At 35.0% G+C, this 22,255-nt stretch overlaps 1 protein-coding gene across 1 annotated transcript in view; it reads right to left on the bottom strand.

Moving 5' to 3' along the window:
• Nucleotides 1–8,774, bottom strand: part of LOC125613336 (WD repeat-containing protein 72-like) — a 57,225-nt gene extending 48,451 nt beyond the window's left edge. Inside the window, exon 1 of the mRNA XM_048793243.1 lies at nt 8,724–8,774. Coding sequence (XP_048649200.1) covers nt 8,724–8,774 — 51 coding nt within the window. The remainder of the gene's footprint in view (nt 1–8,723) is intronic.
• Nucleotides 8,775–22,255: the final 13,481 nt, after the last annotated feature.

Raw genomic sequence — 22,255 nt, 5'->3', positions numbered from 1 at the left:
TATAACTTGAATGGAATATTGGTACATACAAGTTTCTATTGTCTTTTGGAGTTTAACACAGAGTATAGGAAAATGTTATTAGTGTTATACTTAAATTATAAAATAATACATAATTTGCCTTAGGATAATTAGAAGATACGGAAGAAGTCAAGGTATTTAAGCATAGTGTGAAATTTATTGAAAATATCATATAAGTCCAAGGTGTTTTTTTTTTTTTTCCCTTATGGCTTCTTCCCTTTCACATATAGGCTCACTCACTTTCTCTACACACTGGCCTTGTGCTTTTGATTATATGTAGTCAGTACACACCTGTGGTTATTCTGGTCTACATCAAATAGAAACTTTATTAGGGCTCAACAGTCTCAGCTTTCGATACCTGGGACAGAAAATTTTATTTTTTTCCAGATCTTTACCCATAACGACTGAGATTAGAGATGACCAGGGTTGTAGGGTTATATGACCAACAGCTTATGCATCTATACCATAGGTACAGGCTCTCTGAAAGGGTATGGACAAGGATATGGGGGAAGGAAGCATCAGTCAGACAGCTACCCTGAACCATGTGTCTAGTAGTTAAAACACAGTATTAAATGTAGAAATAAGATTTATCCTATCATAGAATAAGCCACATTCTGAATCATTCATTCAAATTACATTAATAGGAATTCCATCTAATATTTTTGCATCAGCCTACAAAGCATTTATTTGCATTCACAAAATTAAATGTTGAATATAAGTACCAGGAACTACCACCTGGATATCTCTAACAGGTATACTTGCTGTGTCTTTATTTAACCCTCCTTCTCAGACCACTCAGGGTTGCTCTCACAAGAGTAATGATCCCATTTATCATGTTCCCCTAAGACATCATTGTGTGAGTAAGTATAATTTGCATTGTTTCACATGCTATCCTTTTTTTGTTTCTGCTTATTTGTTTCTTTGAATAAACACTGAATCATGGAAATGATGACTATTTAAAGTAACTTTTGTGATCTTCAGTGAACAGTGTGTAGAAGTGTATTAAAATTAATACAGAAGAAAGGTCATATTCTACAAAGGCTATATGCTTTTGTAGAAACACATTATCATTTCAGTACAAACCTTTGAGAAAATTAAATTTATTTATTTTAAAATTAACAAATAAAATTATATAGCTAATATTTGTTGATACAATATGATGTTTTGAATATTATGCATGTGGAATGGTTACATTGGGCTGATTTATAAATGACCTATTTGTGTGTGTGTGTGTCAGGACATTAAAATATGCTCTCAGCAATTTTCAAGGATACAATACATTATTATTACGGACAATCACCACATTGTATAATAAATCTCTGGAATTTATTCCTTCTATGTTACTGAAATTTTATATCCATTGACCACCATTTCTTCAATCTCTGAATCTCATCCCTGAGTACTACCACTCTACTCTCCACTTCTCTGAGTTTGACTTTTTTAGATTCCATATATAGGAGAGATCATTCAGTATTTGTCTTTCTGAGTCAGAAAGATTTCTATCTCAAAATGGAAAAAAACATGCTGTAGCATTGGGTAGGTTTCTTTCAGATTTTCTAATTCAACTATTTCCAATGTATTTACTTTAACTAAAACGTCTCCTAAAAAGATTATTGTAGTATTCACATATTTTCTTTAAAACAACATTTTCTTCATTATGTAATTTCAATACAAACAAATAGTGTTTAGTGACTGTAGGCTCAATACCTAGTGATTAGTGATGGTGTGCATTGTTTTCATATATCTATTAACCATTTATATGTCTTCTTTTGAGAAATAGCTATTCAGGTCCCTTGTCCCATTTTTTAAAATCAAGTTATCTATTTTCTAGCTGTTGAGTTTTTTGAGTCCCTTATTCATTTTGGATATTAATTCTTACCAAAAGTGTGGTTTGCAGAATTTTCTTTGATTTTGTAGGGTGCCTCTTCAATTTGTTGGTTGTTTCCTTGGCTGTGTATAAGCTTTTTAGTTTGATGCTATTCCATTTGTCTATTTTTACTTTTGCTGCCAGTGCTTTTGGAATCATATAACAAATCATCACCCAGACCAATGTCATGGAGCTTTTCTTCTAGAAGTTTTATACTTTGGGTCTTACATTTAAATCATTACTCCATTTCGAACCTATTTTTGCATATGGTGTCAGATATACAATCTTTCTTTTTTCTCCTTATAATCTTTTTCTCTCACATTGAAAGCTTATAATATCTTTGATAAGCTTATTGATATAAAAATAAGAGAAAACATTTTAGGGTCTAGAACTAGGCAAAGTTACTGGGCTTGACTCCAAAAGCTTAATCCATAAAAGAAAAACAAATACACTGGACTTCATCAAATTTAATTTTTTTTTTTTTTTTTGCTTTGTGGGAGAGAATGGGGCCCATGCTGCAATAAACTTTTGACCATTTTTTTGGAGAACCTTCAATAAACAGGGGCAAGCTTGACTAGGGATATGTGGGAAGGCACACACTCCCATAAGGCTGGCCTGCAACAATCACTGACTTATTCTCTGGTAAAAAGGCCACCCATGCTGTGCTCCAGTGGCTGCACTGGGAATGCTCCTAACCCTTAAGGAAAGTCATTGTCTGGAGCAATAAGGTTCTCCTGTCCAAAGAAGCACATTTTCTATTATCTTAGCACAATATATATTTCCCACAAAATATAAATTTTTATGTTAATTGGAAATGCAACTAAAGGAAAGCATTATTATGTTGCTATAATGACACTATGTACTTGCAATTGGGGCTGGGAGGAGGTAAGGGACAAAATTTCAATGAGAAGACTCAATCCATCCATTGGTCATGGAATCTAAATAGTGCCAACCAAATCTTAGGGCAAATGTTGATTTAAAAACTGTTTTATCTGATATCTCTTATACTCAACTACTTATGGATTTAATTTTATTCCTCTGTTCATCTAAATAATATCTCTTAGCTAGGCATGGTGGCACATACCTGTAATCCCAGCAGCTCAGGAGGCTGAGGCAGGAGGATCATGAGTTCAAAGTCACCATCAGCAAAGTGAGGCACTAAGTAAATCAGTGAGTCCCTGTCTCTAAATAAAATACAAAATAGGGCTGAGGATGTGGCTCAGTGGTCGAGTGCCCCTGAGTTCAATCCTGGATAAATAATAATAATAATAATAATAAGCCTTAAATGTTTCTGTGTATGTATTCTTCATTTAAAGATATCATCAAAATAGTCACTGGGTAGAAGAAAACTACACATTAATTATCTATATTTTGCATCAATTCACAATGGCATACAGTTATTTATATAATATACATCACTTTCTTTCCCAATATGCTAATAATGTTGAAATCTAATCTTGTGTGTGTTCAAAGGTTAGGATTTTTCTGATTCACTTTAACCATTTTAATACACTTTAATCACTTTAATTCACTTTAATCACTGCCATTTCATGAATTGCTTCTTCATGATTTTGGGGGGGTGGTGGTTACTAGGTATTGATCACAGGGGTGCTTAACCACTGAGTCACATCCCCAGCCATTTGTTTTTAAGTTTTATTTTAAGACACAGTCTCACTAAGTTGCACAGGGACTTGCTAAACTGCTGAGGCTGGCCACAAATTTGTAGCCCTCCTGCTTCAGCCTCCTGTGTTGCTGGGATTGAAGGCATGTGCCACCATGCCCAGCTCTTCATGGTGTTTCCTTGTAAGTTTTACTTACTTCTTTATCAATTTTAACATTAACTATTTCATTTGAATTTTATATTATTAATGTCCTGGCTTTGTGTTTGCTTTTGCTTCTTTAGCTAAATTACATATCCCAGGCTATTTAACAGATCCTTAAGGAAGTTAGCAGGAAATGTCTTAGTTCTTTATAATACCTGAGTAGGTTATAGGGGTACCCACAGCTTAGAAATTTGGTGATCACTAAAAGATTTGCCCATTTCTTCTGTCTTTGTTCACATCTCTTGGGAATCTTCTACATGTTAAGCAGTATATATTTCAGTTTTGTATCACAAAATAATACTTCTGAATAGATTTTAGGTGAAAATTAAAAATCTAAATTTGATTTAAATTGGTGCACTAAACAGTGCTACTAATGTGAATAATTTCAACTGAGATGAAAATTGATGATTTCTATATATTGCCAAGTTTATGCATAGATAATGACACTCATTATTTGGGTGACAGGCAACTGTCTTTTAACTTAGGTTTACTATTCATTCAACAAGTATATATCTACAGTCTAATATCGACAGGCATTGTCCTAGGTACAGAGGAAATACAGTGAACAAAATCAATAAAATCTTCCCTTTTGTTGTACTTACGTTCTTCAACTATAGAAGGCACCCAGATTTATATCTCAAAATGGAGAAAAACATGCTGTAGCATTGGATAGGTTTCTTTCAGATTTTCTAATTCAACTATTTCCAAAATATTTAATTTAACTAAAACTTCTCCTAAAAAGACTATTGTAGTCTTCACATATTTTCTTTAAAACAATATTTCTTTCATTATGTAGTTTCAATGCAAACAAATACAAAAGTATCATATAACAAATGACATAAAATCCAGATTTTATTCTTTTTCTATAAAACATGTTAACAGAAGAATTTCCATAGGATATATTTTTTATATTTTTTCTGTGGTTTAGATATGGAAAGTGTATTTGGGAATAAAGGTGGAAGATATAGATGTTTTTGATGGTGGTGCTGGGTAGAATTAAACAACTCACATATCATGTGAGGAAATATTATGAGATGCTGTACTAGAATGTATTTAACAGATTACCTAAAATTAAACGCAATGCCTATGTGTATATTATATTTTAAATACACATATGTGTATATACATTTTAATTTTATATATATATACATGTGTGTGTATATATAAAATTATATATATATGTATATATTCACACACATATATACATAAAATTATATATAATTTATATAATGTATATAATATATTTTGAAAAGCAATATATATATATATATAATTATATATATAATATTATATAATGTATATAATATATTTTGAAAAGCAAAGTAGGGAACTTAGTAGTAGATTTGTTTTTGATTAAGTACTAACATATCATGTGTTCCAATCTCAGCTGGAGAATCCCTACTAATTGTACTTGAAAACTGCCAAGTAAGCATGTACTTTCATGTGCAAATGTGGACTGAACCTTTGATGTTCAGGAAAAATGATTCATGGACAGTTTCTACAATATGCCAAGGAGAACTTTCTATCTGGGAGCTGATGCTTTATGTATTAAGCTATAATCAATACTATTTGCTACATTCTCTGTCATTGAAATTAATCCACAATCATTCTGCAAGTCAAGTTTTAATTACTAACACAAACATCCCTGGTTTAAAATGTAGGAACCTTGCATATTCCCTGAAACAACTTTATTACCAGTTTTTTAAAAAAAGCCAGCCTAGGATCTTAAAAGATTTTAACACATTAATACTTAAAAGTTACAATTTTAGTCTATATATATTGTTTTTACGAAAACAGGTCATCTATTGTAGTAGGAAAACTTAACTCAGTTTCCTTAACTATAACATAAATAGTTCCTAATTTACAAAGTTGTTACAAAATCAAATAAGATAATGTGTGTAAAGATTTCTAGGATTACTTCTAAAATTAGAGAATGAAAAAATAATTTGAACTTTAATATTGTTTCCCATAATTGAATTAGAGTTAACCTGTGTGTTTTAACAGTTCCTATTAGTGCCATAACAGAGAGATTTTGTTGCAAAAGTCTGTGCAATCACCTCAGCTTATTCCACTATCTAGGAAGTTAGAATGGACAGCCAATCACTTAGGGAGTGCTGGAAGAAAACTTTGTTACTCACTGAAACAACTGGATTCCCTGCTTTAGCTCCTTCAGTCTTTAGTCTCTCTACCATATTGAGAAGTTTCTAAATTACATATCTGAAAACTTCCTATTACCTACAGCATATATAAAAAAACTGTTTACAAATTGGCCCTACCCCAACTTGAAATCTGCTTAATCCCCTAACCCATGAGACTTCTGTAATTAGACTCTTCAAAAGCCTTTATGACACTGAGTTATAGTTAGCTCATCAAGTGTCAAATGCCTAGCTGGATTATGTATAAAGGGTCATATCTCAAAGTGTGTTTGGAGCAAGCTAACAAGTATATGCTCCCATACATTTTTCAATATAATCATACTTGGAAAGAGTTTCCCATTTTTCACAGGCTCCTTGGGAGATCAGTAAAATGAACATTTAAAATTAATTTAAAGGATGTTGTAAAACAGAGAAAGAAGTTATCATACCTCCAGATCCCCTGAAACTTTCCATAAGCAAGTGGGTCCTGAACAGCCACTCCTGTGGCATTAAGCTAAGAACACACTGTCACATGCTCCTTGTGTCTAACTCCTCTTTGGAACATGTACAGTGCCCTTACCTATTTAGATATTTAGACATTTAGATATCTAAATAGTTCCATTCTTTTCCCCTAACTCCTCCACCTCTATAAATACATGCACACGAAATTTTTACAAACTAAAGCTACCTTTCTGCCGTGTTGAGCAAGTAAAAATTCTCAGATTCCTGGAGCAACCTAGGGAAAATAAGTAAAGCAGGCTTGGTGGGCCCTGAGATGACCTCGAAAGCACACATTCACTCCCAGAAGGACATCCTAAGAAGCTGCTACTCATCTCCAGATCCCTCTTGTTACAGGAAAATGGCAACTTAATGTGGCCTCTCCTATTTTTTCACGAGAAGTCAGAGGTCCAGAAGATTTTGTGAAATTTTCTGGTTTTTAAAAGGTGACAGTTGGATTTGTTTTGTTGTTTTCTGTAAAATACTATATAAATTAAACAAAATATAGCTATAGCAGGCCAGGTTGAATTTTTGCCATAATGTATCAGGACATGTCAGTCTCTGGAATCACTGCTGCACATTTGAGCTTGAAAAGATCCACTGTTCCTTGGAAAAGATGAGGATGCTACTTGGAAGACCCAGGCTGTTCATAGTTGTGCTCTCTTTCCTTATGCAAGAAGTTTGGTCAGAACCTGGCTCATAAATTTATGGCTTTCATTTTCATCAGCAAGGGAGAATTCCTACACTGCAAAATCTTATTAAGGGAATTTGATTGCAGATTGAATGTGATCCAGCACCTCTCCAAAACTCATTTAAGATATTTGATATTTGAGAGAAAAAAGCTTAAATGGGCATGTTAACTATCCATTTACCTAACACTATTCCAAATTCTATCTTCATTCTCTTAGACCATCAAAAAGTAATGTCTTGGACCACATTATCTCAGTCAATCAAAGACATGGTTTCTGAGTTATGACTCATCACCAGTTCCTTTGATGTTACAGAATGCTAATATGAAAAGTGCCATGTTGAAGAGCATATTTTGTACCATTTGGTTGGAAGTAAATTCTAGGGTGTGACTTAGCAGTATTTTATATAGGAACTCATGTGATAAATCCCAGGAAAATAGTTCCAGGAAAGGGTGGTTATCCTCACAGATGCATCTACATATGATGTCTTAGTGGGAAACAATTTCTTTTCCTTAGTTACCAGGCCAAACTTAAAAATTACATTATGTGAGAATAAGGATCTCATGTTTGGGAGTTTCTGAAGCTCTTACTGACCCACCTCCATTATTTTTTCACTAAGGTTAATGTTGGCATTAGGTTTGGGGTAATTGGGAATCACCCAGTTATGAATGTTTTTATACACCATTTTCTATATACTTTTTTTCTTTTTTATTTATAACTAATTTTTTAAAATAAAAACAATTCTATCTGTATCACAGATTTTGGTAGGCATCTGCTCTGAAAATATCTTTTTCATTATGGATAATAGGACTTGAAAATGTAACAGTACATTATTTGAAGTTTAAAATGTATATTGCAATCCTAGAATGTGCTCTCATGTTTATCAATTATCTGTTGGGCACCTAGATCCAACTAATACATTAGAGATATGATGGTAGGCAGGCTAGATATACTCCCCCCATCTTCAGGGGCTCACAATTTCATGGGGGGTTGACAAGGCACCATGCAATGACAACACAGAGCATTAGTGTTATCATACAGGGTAGGCCACCTAACCTACACTGGGGACCAGAGGATGCTTAAGGCACAGAATGGATGAATGGGAAAGGATTTCAGGTTGTGGACTCCACTAGGTTGTCTTTTTTACCATATTTATATTCAATGCTTGGCTCAAGGAAGGAATTAAAATCTTTTTAATAAATAAATGAGTGATAGGACAGCATGCCTAGAGGCTGAGAGCCACAGAGGGATAATTTGGTCTTTTGGAGGAATCAAAAAGAATTTGGTTAGGCTGGGTTTAGAATTAAAGGTGAGAAGGAGAGGGCAAGATGAGATTACAGAAGCATCCAAGGGCCAGTTGTAAAGGATCTTTGCAATTCATTTAATTAATCTGCATTTAACCCTAAAGGAAAGGGAGGTTATATGCGATTAAAGAAACTTATTTTTTTTTCTTTTAAAGAAAGCTTTTCCCCTACTCCTAAGAACTTGACCTCTGCTTACCTCTAACTGGATTTCCTTAGTAACTTGATAAGGTAGAATGACAACCAAATCTCAAGGCAACACTGCTGGTAGTAAAAATTACCCATCATTGGTAAATTGCGTCTGGACTAGAAAGGACTATAAATGAACCATAAAAATCCTATTTCATAGTGTTGGGATTGCCCATGAGCAGACCTGGACAAGCCCTGCCTACGGAATTGTCTCGAGGTATCAAGCTGTTAAGCAGGGAGACTTCCAGAGCCATGCTGAGATGCTGGGCTGTGGTTAGGATTCCTGAAGACAAAGTCCCACTGCTGCTCTGCAGGCAAGTTGTGGTTTCTAACTCTGTCCTTCTGAGTAGATAGACAGGTGCCAGTTGTGGGGTGTGGTCACCTAGTGAGTCTGCATGTTTAGATGAGCTTAGAAGACACTGTACTACTGAAGAGTTTTAAGTAGGAGAGTTAATAAGAACAGATAGTTTTTTTTTTTTTTAACAGGATCTCTTTAGCTCTTAAAGGCAGTGCCTCTAGGATATATTGAATTAATTAATAGTCTTGCTTGTGTAAGATGGAAGCCTGTAAAGTATGAGGGAAAAAAATCAGCATCCTTTTAAGTGTTATCAAAAACCTGGAGGCTCTAAGCCCTTGAGGAGCAGAAATAGAAATGCCAACTGCTTTCCATGTCTTTTTGGGTGCAGTTCATCTGCCACTTACTGGAGAAAACATTAAACTGCTCTGGTAATTAAGAGAGTCAGAGGGAACAGGAGAAATGCTTAATGGGGACCATCAAGCCATTTATAAAACTTAACAAATGTTGAGAAGGGTTATATTTCAACAGTCTCGCTCTAACCAGTGGGTAGTCTTTTAAGAAGTCACCAGGTTTGTCTGAGCCTCAAGTTCCTGGGCAGAAAAAAACAAAGAGTTCAAAAAATCTGATGGAAGGTCCTGTGGGTCCTATTATCTGAATATCACTCATGTACCAAGTATAAGGTCCTTGCTTAGCATCTGGATGACCATCTTAAATGACAGCCGCCATTTTAAGGAAGAAGTTTTGCTTTCCTGCCCAAGGACATTTCTGAGAAAGGCTCCCTGCTCTGGCATACTAACCCAGTCCTTAATCGTCCACATTAGAACCCACCTGGCTCGGATTCCTGAGCCTGCCCTACAAAAATCCCAGGATCCAAGCCTGTTTTACCTCTCTCTCTCCTATAGAAAGATGGCCTTTATTTGTCAGCTCTGACAAATAAACCCTCGTGTGTATCTCTGCCTGGTCTCTGTCTTTCATTTCTTGCTTATCTGTCTCTTGGTCCTCACTTTCCCTTCACCAAGTACTACACTGATTTCAAATATCCCCCTTCCTTCTCCAAAGATGTTCAAAATCAAGTAAATATCAAATGCCTATTAACAGACATGAAGGGATGGAGTCAACAGCTGGACTCTGTCTTTAGTCCAAGTTGGAACTGAGAACTCTGTTATGTTTCCACACCCAACTTCATCCAATGTGACACAATTATCTCCATCCCTGAAACTTCATCATGTGCTTTAGACCCCGCAAGTGGCTGTAAAAGGCTACTCTCAGCCAAAATCACCCAAGGCAGCTACTCATATGTCTCAAGTACTTATTGCATCATTTGCTCACATCTATTCTCAGTGACTACTGATGAATGACAGAATTAATATAGTAATTAATAATGTAATACTCTTGTGTTCATCTACCACTTGAAGTAAGACTTAAAATCCACTATAATTAAGTCTAAAACCTAAAACAAAATAACTCAATGAAAACAATAATTTTACTTCAAAAATATGTCTCCAGGAGATTTAAGCACTTCCATACCTTAAGAAGACACTAAAATGCACATTCAGATGATTATATGACATTAGGAATGCAAAGGAAAATCCCTGTTTTTACAAAAAGTTTCAAAGTAGGAAATTTTAGTGAAAAGAATTGCATGTACTTCTAGGAAATCTCATCATGATCTCAGTGTAATAGCCATTTGCAAAAAAGCCTTGAACTGAGTACATGCCAGGACTTCCTGGAATTCCCTTCTGTGCAAGTCAGCAGCTTGCCTGGCATGAGCAGGGCAATGCACTGAGGCAGGGCATGTCAGGGAGCCCTGGGAAGCCTAAGGGCTCAGGCTTGTCGGCAGTGACACAGCCTATGATTTATGACCTGAGCCTTGAAACAGCCAAAAGACAACAGCTCACATTATCCAAATCATTATTAATGTACAACTAGAAGTGGCCATCAAAAGAATCTGAGGTAATTAGGTAAGTATTTGCTGCACTGTCACATTGTTATACTAGGAGGTCAGGTATGTATAGAAGAAATGACCCTGCCCAGCAGATTCCCACCTGAATTCCACACAATCTCAGCATTTCCAAGAGGGAATTACATAATTGTTTAATTCAAATTTTATCTTTGAATAATATATACACTATTGTTTATAAACTGTGACTTAAATATGTAAATTTTACAAACAGTTGTTAATAAAATGTGAAAACCATACACACATGGATTTATGCTGCCAAATCACTCTTTTTGTGCAGATCAATCTGCTTCTTAAAAAAATTTATAAAATACATTGTTCTAAAATAATTATCCTTTATTGAAAAAAAAAAAAAAACCTCCCTGTCCTTGTTTCAGGGGAAGGGATAAAGAAGGCAAGGAAGAGCAGAAAAGACATTAATGCCTTCTGAAATGGTGAAACATCATATATTGACTTCAGTATATCAATGGGTTCAACCTAGATTCAAGAGTGAAGAGATACTGTTAGTTAAACTTTAGAAATAATATCAGAAACTTTCTCCAGGTACATGTAAATATCCTCATGTAGTGGTAAGATTAAATATATTCCTTTTCACTAGGACTTGCTCTAAGAAAACATTAAGTTCTATGCTTGCAAAAGTGATGGAAAAATTGAAAAATAAAGTATAAGAAAATGTCTAAAAAGATTTATAAAATATATCACTGGTGAAAGAAAGTGTATGTGTGTTTAATGATAGTACAAAGCAGTTCCACTGATGCAGAATTTTATAGTCAAGTCCTGTTGGAGAATTCTGGTTAACAAGATAAATCAGAACTTTTTTCACTACATTGTACCCAAAGCTACAAATGAAAATGAATTAGATGTTGAGACCAAAAGTTTATATGACTGTCATCCATTTTAATTTCAAATCTCACACTTCATGAAAATATCCCTCTTCTCATATTTAACCTTATAAAATATAAATTATTAGAAATGAATATTATAAATTTAACAATAAGATATAGTTTGACCATCTTGTTGGTTATTTAATTTTTACAAAAGATTCAGATGCTTATGAAGTTTTAAAACACCAATTTAGATCATTTTTTAATAAATAGGAAGTTAGTCATTGGTATAGATCTTTAAGACACCTGTGCTTTCCATATAAAATGAAAATGGATTGATTAATCTTGTCTTTATTTTTCTAATATTTTATAAATTCTCAATTACAGCTGTGTAGAAGATATCATATGAAGGTTAAAATACCTAATTGACTTCATAGTGCAACAATCATGTAGTATCTTCCTTGGATTAAGCAACAGTGTGTATGAGGAGAACACACAGCTTTTTATTTCAGGAATCAGAAATGGAAGATTTAGAACTAGTGATCTAAAATAATGCTTAATATTTTAAAGTATACTATGAAAGTTTACTGGATGTTTTTGTTTCTGGATTTAGGAAAAAGACTTAACAAGTTTGGGTAACTGGTACCTATTAAAATAATAGAGATTAAATTTTTTCACATTTGTGATTATAGCTGGTGAATAAAAAAGCAAGGACTGGGCAAGAAGAAGACAGGAAAAGCAGATTATATTCAATACAACTAGGACGGGAAACCTGCCAATTGTAATAAATAAAATGACTTATGATGCCTTCACCCTCTTCATACAGCTGTTATAACTGGCACATTTAAGTGCTTTTTACCATTAGTCACTACTGTATCACAGTTTCATTCTTACATTTTTTTGGTAGCTTTTATATTCCTGATTTATGCCTGAAGAATAACTAGAAAAACCATGCATGTTTTACATACAGATTCCAGGAGTCAGAACTCAGCTAAAGTAAAGTTACTTTTGAAGTCCAGCTCTTGTAATGGTGCTATGGGACACGTGGTTTTCCAGTAAAACCTCCTCCTGTAGCCACGTTTTCTACATATGGACTTTTTCCAGGTCTGCGCTACTTTCTTAAGCTATATTGTGGTGGAATCTTATCCTTTATGTTTTGGAGAAAGCTGAGGGTGGCGCCTGCACAATTTGATTTGGTGTAAAAATACACACCAAATCTGATTTCTGTTACATTAAGGCATTCTCTGACAAAATATACAGAACAAGAAATGAAGTGAATTGTGTTTTAGAAACATCTTGTGAGCTTGTTTCCCCGAATACCTGACCACTAATTTTAAAAAATGGATCAAAACCCACTTTAATTGAATATTTAATACACGATTTAATGGTCAAGTTAAGATACATTTTAAATGCTAAATATAAAAATGATTTGTGTTTGCTTACTGGAAATATTTGTAATACAAGCCAACATATATAATAAACTAATATTTAAAGCAAATTTACTGTGGAAGAAATGAAATGACTGTCTTCAATTTATAAATATACTACATTCATCAAACTATATTTCTGACTAATAGTTGGCTTTTATGGTATGAATATCATAATAGAGGATTGCCATTAACAGTAGAAATAGTTTAACTCATTTTTAAAATGTGTAATATATTTTCCTTTAAAATGAGCCACTTGGAATATAAAAATGTTAATATTTTTCTCAGGAAAGGCTCAAATTTAGCAAAAATGAAATACATAATTTTTCATAATAAATGAACTTACTCCCTTGTAATTCCATCCTTCACATCATGCCCCATGAAATAGGGCACTTTACAGAAAAGAATCTGGGATTGGCAAATAGGAGCATGTGATCTAGCCAATGCCATGGTCACATAAGTTACATCATTGTGGTAATGCTACCTATGTCTGATGTGCCCTAATTTTCCTCTCAATGAAATGGGCAAAGAATCACTTCATTGGATATCTGAAAAGAGAAAGAAAATGACATGCTGAAACCTTTTGAAACATATAATGTTATATAAGTACCAGAAAAGGCACACTAATTATTTGAAAATAACCCATCTAATGTTTTTTAATATCTAAAAATAATTCCTAAATAGATATTTAGGGGTCTTGAACTTGTATTTTCTTTTGAATAGTTTGAATAGACTTTAGCTACTTTGGAAAGATTGAAATATAGATCCCTATGAAAATTCTAACCATTCTTTTGCATCTATCAACATTAAACAGACTTTATGGGGTCTGAACACCACTGCTATTTGGAGATTCCCTGACATATTTACCACAGAAAGAAAGACTGATAATAACTTTCCATTCTCTTCCTTTATTATGAGACTCCTAGACATACAACAGGGAGGATGTTATTGATCCACACAGGTGAGTAGGCAATTCTACACTGCATTACAGGTATTTTGCCATTACCTTCTGAAACACTGTGTCATAGTTCAGGGTGTGTCAAACAAAAAATAAATTATACTGCCCAATCTCAGCAGTTTGAAAGAAACATAAATCAATAGCATAAGGGAAGCAGGTGATGTAATGACTGGAATTAAGTACATAGCTTGAAGAGACAGATCATGAAGTTTAACCTTTGAGGTTATTCATTGGATATTAATATAAACACACGGTAAAGCACATTTCAATGTTACCTTGTTTTGCTAAATTCTATTAATTAAATCAAGGGGTTTTTTAGAAGTGGTAAACTAAAATCATATATAGTATTCCTTGAAAATGTCTAATAGCAAAATGTCTTAGCCTGGTTATAATGTTTCAGTTAAGTACATTAAAAAAAAGAGGTCAACAAGGTCTATATAAGTCCAAAAAATAATAATAAAATAAACAAATAGGTAAACAACATGGGTGGTCTAAACTTGTCAATAAGTGGTAAGCAACACAAATGAATCCCAAAGAGATGAGAAATCAGACCAAATTAGTCATGTATAGAAGCTGGACAAAATTTAAAAGCCAATTCAAGAAAGATAGGAGATTAGAATAAGGACTTAATAGAGGAAAAGAACCTCAAGTCAGCACCATAGCAACTCAGAAGGTATAACTAATGAGATCTGAAGTCTGACAATCCTAAATAATACTTAATAATTTGGTCTAAAAGCACCCTAGGAAACAAAATTTCCTTCCTGTATGTAACATAAACAAAATTTCCTTTTTTGTATGGGACATGAAGCACTAATGTTTCATCTAACTGAAGATAGAGAAAAAATTATAAGGAAGTAAAAAAAAGTACTGCTTTACAAATAAATTATTATACAGAAAGATATTTGGCAAAACTTGAAAACAGGGTTTCTCTATTATCTATTTCTTTGCACTGGAAATGTCCCACATCTCTTAAAATGTTTTTTGTTTTTGTTTGTTTGTTTTCACGGCTTTCTTTATCTTTCAGAAAAAAAGCTCCATACTAGAACCTTTTGACTCCCGGTGTCTCATCTTCTGCATCCTGTTTGAAATGTCCTCATCTCCTCTACACTGTCCTCACCAAACTCATCTCTATTTCCCAAATAGGCTGCACTTGCATGCCTCTGTGTCTGTTTTCTATTATTCCCTTTGCCTGAAATATCCTTTCACCATACTCACTCCCACTAATGTCAGCTGGGTCCTTCCAGAAAATGTTAGATACAGTTAGAAATGCAAAGGCTTACTTGGAAGTAACACCTATGAAAGAAAAATTGCTAAAGCAGGATTGGGCAGGAGGAACTCTATTCACCAGGAAGACCTGACAAGTTTTCTACCAACTTACTGGAAACTCCAGAGAAAGGATTGCCCATTAAAAGAAGTCTGCAAGGGCTGAAAATGACTAAGCCCTTATATTTAACCTTGCACAGCCATTATCCCAAGGAGTATGACTTCTGCTCCAATGCTGGCACAGACCTTAAGGTGCTCACAGGTGGATGCTGTCAGAGAGCCATCCTCCTCACAGCAAGTCAAGTCTTCCTTTCCAGAAGAGGAATCTGAGAAGTGCGTCTCTCTGAGTCTGCCACACCACTATTCTCCAGAGTCCATGTAAATGTCTACTCCCATGTGAAGTCTCTGAAAATCAACCCCTGGTAATCAGTGGCTCTATGCCTCCACAGCCATGTGAACTTTGATGTCTCATGTATGGACAGACTTACCACCTGGATGACCAAGAAGGTTATTCCCTACTGTGGTACAGAGATATCAAGAGATATACCTTGTATGTGTCAAGGAATATTAATGAAGTTCTCAAAAACAATAATATATATTAATGTACTTTAAATACTAATGGACTGGGCTGGGGATGTGGCTCAAGCGGTAGCGCGCTCACCTGGCATGCGTGCGGCCTGGGTTCGATCCTCAACTCCACATACAAAACAAAGATGTTGTGTCCCCCGAAAACTAAAAAATAAATATTAAAAAAATTCTCTCTCTCTCTCTCTAAAAAAAAATACTAATGGACTATGAATTTTAAAAATACTATGTATCAAAAATTAGGATGCTCTAAATCAAAGTTTTGGAATTATATTCCCAATCAAAAATCCAATCCCAATGATAAATTCCATGAATCTATGACCTCTTTCTATCCATTATTCTCTTCCAATTTTCTCTGTGAATTTACAGACTGGAAAACACCTCATCTAATTTCATGTTCAGAAGTGTGCTGTGTCTAGTCTATATTGTAAAATAACAAAGATGTAAATTTGGAGATTTTATTTGATTATCTTTTTGGACAGGTCTTAGTAGTTTACATCCAGTCTTATTTAATCAGCCAACCACATTTTCTCCATGCTGACCTCAAACCTAACATTTGAGGATATAAAAGTGAAAATGAGTGAATAGAATAAGAAGTTCTTTTTCTAAGAGAGGAGACAGAACAAAGGTCATATCACTTACTATGTACATTAAAAAAAAAGAGGTCAACAAGGTCTACATAAGTCCAAAAAATAATAAATATATACAATGTGGGAAATACCACGACTGAAGAGGAGGGCACAAGGAAGAAGGAAAAATTGGGGAGCTGATAAAGGAAATTCTGGAGTTAGCTTGGAATTACTATTTTTGGTTTCATTTCCTTATGTAGTTTTAAAAGAAAACAGCAGTGTAATGAATCTAACATAACTTTTCTATGTAAATATATGAATACACCACAGTGAATCTCACCATTGTGTACCTCCCCAAGACTGGGGTCCAAATTAGAATAAGATATATTCCATGCTTGTATAATTATATCAGAATGGATTCTAGCTATTCATGTCATGTATAACTAAAAAGAACCAATAAAATAATAAAACAAAATTTAAATGAATGATTAAGGGTATGATGGAAACAAAGTAAGATGTAGTAAAAAAATTTTAAATTGAGAGAGAGAGAGAGAGAGAGAGAGAGAGAGAGAGAGAGAGAGAGAGAGGCAGAAACAAAGGCCACAGAATGTCTAGATCCCTTTCCCTAAGCAGTGGTTGTTGGCAGGGTTGGTACTGCCCCCTACTGGAGCCTTTGGGAACAGTTGAGGTGAGGGACATATGGGTTTCCCAATGATTATGGAGACATTAATTGGCATTGTGTGGACAGGCACTGGAGTTGCCTGATGTCCATCAATGCTCAGAAAAGACCTTCATAATGAACAATTATCCTGCTGTATCACATAGTTCCCAAATATTACACTGGACATTAATGGAAGGGAAAGTATTTTTATAATTTCCCAACCCCATAAACTAACTTTCTTATCTATAAACACATAGTAATTTTTCAAGTCTTATAATAAACTAATTTTCTAGGAAAGCCACTACTCTATATATCAAGAAATGGTCATATTCTGCTGCTGTTATCCAGAACTTTACCAGGAAAATCCACTTTGGTTCCCATGTCTACCACACATGTACAGGAGTCTGTTGTCTCAGCTGTTGTCTCAGAAATGGGAGGTGTCTGTGTTAGCATTTTGTTATATTTTAATTAGTCATGCCCAGTCCTTTACACATATTATTTTATTATGAATTACTGATCATTTTTTAGATGGCATATGAGTGATGTATGTAAATAGGTTATATTACTTATGAATTTCATTTTAGGATAATAAAGATGAAGTTACAAAATACTAGCTAGGACTGAAAACTATTATAATTACATTTTCTGAAATTTCAAAATCACCTCATTCTGATGGGAAGAAATCTCAGATTAGAAGTGCCTCTATATAGACCATGTTGTTATGTATATTCAGCAACCCAAGAGCACTTTAACATTGCCCCCAGATTGGCAGGCTTCTTGTCTGGAGGACAGGTATTCCTGCACAGATATAAATAAAGGGCTTATGCTTAGTAAAGGCAAGAAAAAGAAAAAGTAACAGTTCTTTGAACTAGTTGTCTTCAGTTCTTGCAGCTTATTCTCACAGGGTTGAAAATGAATTCCCTACCTTGTTTTTTGCCTTCAAAAGCAGTCAGCATTAATTTTTCCAGATGGGTCTCCAGATAGATAAATTGCTTCTTTAAGTAAACAGATAAATTTGAAGAAATGCTCCTGAATTAACATGTTAGAGGAAAACAACCAACACTGTAATGGTTACTTCCTTTCTTTTCCTAGCTACAGACTACATGTTATTTAGCACTTCTTCCATTCTGCCTTGAATATGATGCTTATTTTATGCTGTCATTTGTTAGTATTTTGCTCATTCAGGGAACAAAATTTAATGAGCATTCATTGTGCACCACATGGTGCATTTGTTGCTATGAGCAAAGATTAATTAAGCTCCAACTTTTGCCCTCAAGGAGTTCAGAGTGGTAGAAAGCAAGGTAAATAAACAATCAGAGGGCCAGGTAACACATACTATTTTAGAAGAGTGTACAAAGACTTTAGAAAGTAATATAATTAAAATCTCAGTCCCTAACATTGAAATTTAAAAGCAGTAAATGCTTAAGAGATGTTTAAAATTATGCAAATTGTTCCAAGGTTGAAAACTGCTCAGACATATTGAAGAGTTAAAATGGAAAGATAAGGCTACATCCAGCAAAACAATCAACGTTATGATTGGAACAGGATATTCCAAGGGCACAGGGATAAATTGATAGTGTTCCCTTCAGTCACAATTTATCTAGCCATTACCATGTGCTAGACACTGCGCTGTTGAGAATACAAAACTCATGAAGGCCCTGCATTTTCTCTAAAAAAATATATATATATATATATAGTCCTCAGTTATACTAAAATTATTTTCAGGACTAGGAATACATATTCATATTGGCTAATAGAATAGTATTTGATGGACTAATGTCATGCCAAGTCCCAGGCTCAGAAGCAGTGCTGGGGTCATAAGGGAGGAGGTGATTCAGGTCACCAGGTTGTAAAAAAGCTCTATGTCACTCACATAAGGGTTACTGGTTACCAGAGGTCAGGAATGAGTTAGAAGTTTCCGGGGAGGCAGAGGAGCCAGGTCCTAGGACGAGTCCAAATGCTGAGGAAACCATGTTTGAGGCAGAGGTTCCTCAACTACTTCCTGGAGAAACAGTAGCTGAAGGAGGAACAAGGGGAGTCTCAGGCAAGGCTTGGGGCTCTCTAAGATCAAACTGAAAACATATCACAGTAAAAGGAGTAGTGAAGAGCCAGGTACTTAACTATTAGGGAAAAGAAGCTTCCAGAATTTGTAGACTAGATTCATTCGTGTTTCTATTTTTAATTATTTGTAAGCCTGCTGTGTGTATATGACCTGATCCAGGATAATGCAAAATATTGGAAAATACGAATTTCAGTTTGTATTCAAGATCAGGCCTGGATGCTACAGAATAGCCATCATCTGCTTTTCTTTTTCTCCTCCTCTTACTAATTAGACGTTGGCTGACTCTTCAGTAGAAACCATGCCACTGCCCATCCATTCATCCACCCACTCAATAAACACTTATTACCAGCTACTAGGTGAAAGACCATCTCAGGTGATGGGAGGAAAAAAGATAAATAGACCCGTCCCTGTCCTTGAAGGGTCAGTGTAGAGAGGCCAGTCTCAGCTTGGGAGAACAATAGTGGAAAACACATCGATTTCAGTGACAGAATCTAGATCACTTTTTCTTTGTCAATATGTTTAAATGGGTATGTAGACGATAATCAATAAAGTGGTGCCTCCACAACTGTTACCAAGGAAATATTTAACTCAATTCCTTGATGCTACCACCTCTGTGCACTGGAGCTAGGTTGGCATTCAGATTGCTCATGAGGAAAATAAGACAATGAAATACTCTAGTTTTTCATAAGCCAAGATGAAAACCATCAATCTCAATCTCCATGAAAAATGAACCTACTTTTGGAAAAAGAACAGTAAACTCTATCAGTCTTTCTGAGGCAATGCAATCTTTAAGATGACACAGAGAGGTCAGAAACAGTGAAGAAGCTCAGAAGATTTTTATGGACAAAGGGAAATTATGAAATCTCTCCATCATTTTTGTAAGGAGCTGAAAACAAAACCAGACATATGTTAGACCCAAATGACTACTGTGTGTTTTGAAAAGCATATAATATATGCTCTGTGCTAAATAATTTACTTGCTTATCATATAAATTAATCTTCATCCAACACAAGGATACCTTGATATTTGAATAAGATTATCTATTGGATAATTCAAATCAATCTATAAGAATGGTTTTCAATTTCTTCTCTTCCTCTCTTCCTTCAATACCCCCAATGCTTACCCCTTTCAATTAACATGTATATGCAAATACTTTACATTTTTAGGATTTACCAGCTTCTCCAGTTTTCAGGAGTAAACTCTATTTTTAACCACTAAAACTTTTATAGATTTATTTTCCAAATAAGTCTTTAGCATTAAGTACATCTTTGGTGCCAGGATATACAATGCTACACTCAGAGTTTTATAGAAATTATTCAATATTTGTTGATAGATTTCTAGTGAATCTTTTTTCCTGCTGTCCTGCCACACATCTGAGTTTTTGTTGCCTTACAATCCCCAACTTGGGTAATACGTATCTCTCTGTTACTTGGAGGTATTAGGTAAATATTTGCTGAACAATAAATAGTGAAGGAGAATTATGTGTACTTGGGAGGAGTGTCATATAGTGATGAAGATGCCAGGCTGTCTAGGTTTGATTCCTGGCTGTGTCACTTGTTGGTAATAAGACCCTACACAAGTTACTTAATTTCTTTGTTTCCTTATCTTACTTTTCATTGTTAGTCTCAAAGCTGAGGGTTAGGAAAGGAAGGTGAGAGTCAAAGAGGACACAAATATTTTAAAGGGAAGAAGACCTAGAGGGCTTCTCTAGTGTTCAGGATTCTCATTCATGCACTTTCATCCATATGATTCTTGGGAATAAAAAAATATAGGCATAGGTGGCTTTGGTGGTCTTTGTAGACAGCTTAATCCTCCTATCTTAGCTCTTTGCTTGGCTATGTCCTGTTCACCCACTGTCCACCCAGGGCTCCATTTATGCATATGTTCTTTTCAAGACTGGATTAGGTGCTTCTTTTATGTACTTTCACAAACTCAGCTGGAGCATTATATACAACTTTCTCTCCTAACCCTCAGCCTTCCAGAATGACAAGCATGACAACTATGACCAAAATAACCACTAGCTTTGATATGGCTTCATGGTTCTTCATGCCTCACACATCCTGTACTGAACTAGATGCTGGCTTGTACCCCACCTCAGAGCCCCAGTTTGTTTTCTGTAGTATCTTCATCTCTTGGATCAATGGAAATGGTCATAGAGGAAGTGACATGGAGCAGCAATACATAAAGATTGGTTTAAAGTTTTGGGGACAGGGTAGGATATAAAATATCAAGTCATTACCCTGCATAGTCAAAGGTCTATCATCTCAGCTTAATCCTAGCTTCCTGGCTCAGGCTACCCAACGGCTTCAGTTTAGATACTTTCTTAAATAAAACAACCAAGAGGAACACTAAAATATGCACTAGTATGTATATTTGTTTATAAGTGATATATATGCTGTTAATGTATTGATAGTATGTTCATTCTAAAATATACACAAAATAAGAAACTTCAAAAGGAAGAAGTTGACAAACATACACACACACATATGTGCCTCCGTTTATAACATAAGATAAATTTGGCGATGACATTTATATCTTGTTTGCTTTAGCTTGCATTGTTAGTATTATCTTCAATCCATAGTTTTTTGGCAGGGGAATTTTAGCCTCTTGTCAATTTTCTGGGGATTAGTTTAGGTAAAAATACAATATAAAGCCTGTAGATCATCTAGACAGGTATACCTGAAAATGAACACACCAGGGACAGTTTTTTATGGAGTGCATCTTCTGCTCTTTCTCCAGCATACCTGGCGGGTGACATTGTATCTATAAGCAATGCTGCACCACCCTACACAGGAACCAAGTCAGGATACCACAGCCAATCCACCTATCACTGTCCTTGGCCCCTACACCATGGGCTACATACCTTGGAAAATGGGTGCCACTTGTCCAAATGATTTCTTAGAGAGAGAGAGAGAGAGAGAGAGAGAGCGAGCACGAGAGCGCACGCACAAGCACCCAAGACCTCACTGTGACACACAGGCCTTCTATGCTGGGTTCCCCCATTTCCTATTGTTCCTTGCTCACTTAATATCACTCAGACCTTTCCTAGATGACTTCTGTGGCCATAATAACTTCAGCTTGGAGACCTCACAGTGGGTGAACTAAAGTGTGAGGGAGACAAGTACATT

This window comes from Marmota marmota, unplaced genomic scaffold (genome assembly GCF_001458135.2).
Source record: "Marmota marmota marmota unplaced genomic scaffold, marMar, whole genome shotgun sequence".
Lineage (NCBI taxonomy): Eukaryota > Metazoa > Chordata > Mammalia > Rodentia > Sciuridae > Marmota > Marmota marmota.
Note: the sequence above shows the minus strand (reverse complement) of the source record. Positions and strands in the feature narration are given on the sequence as shown.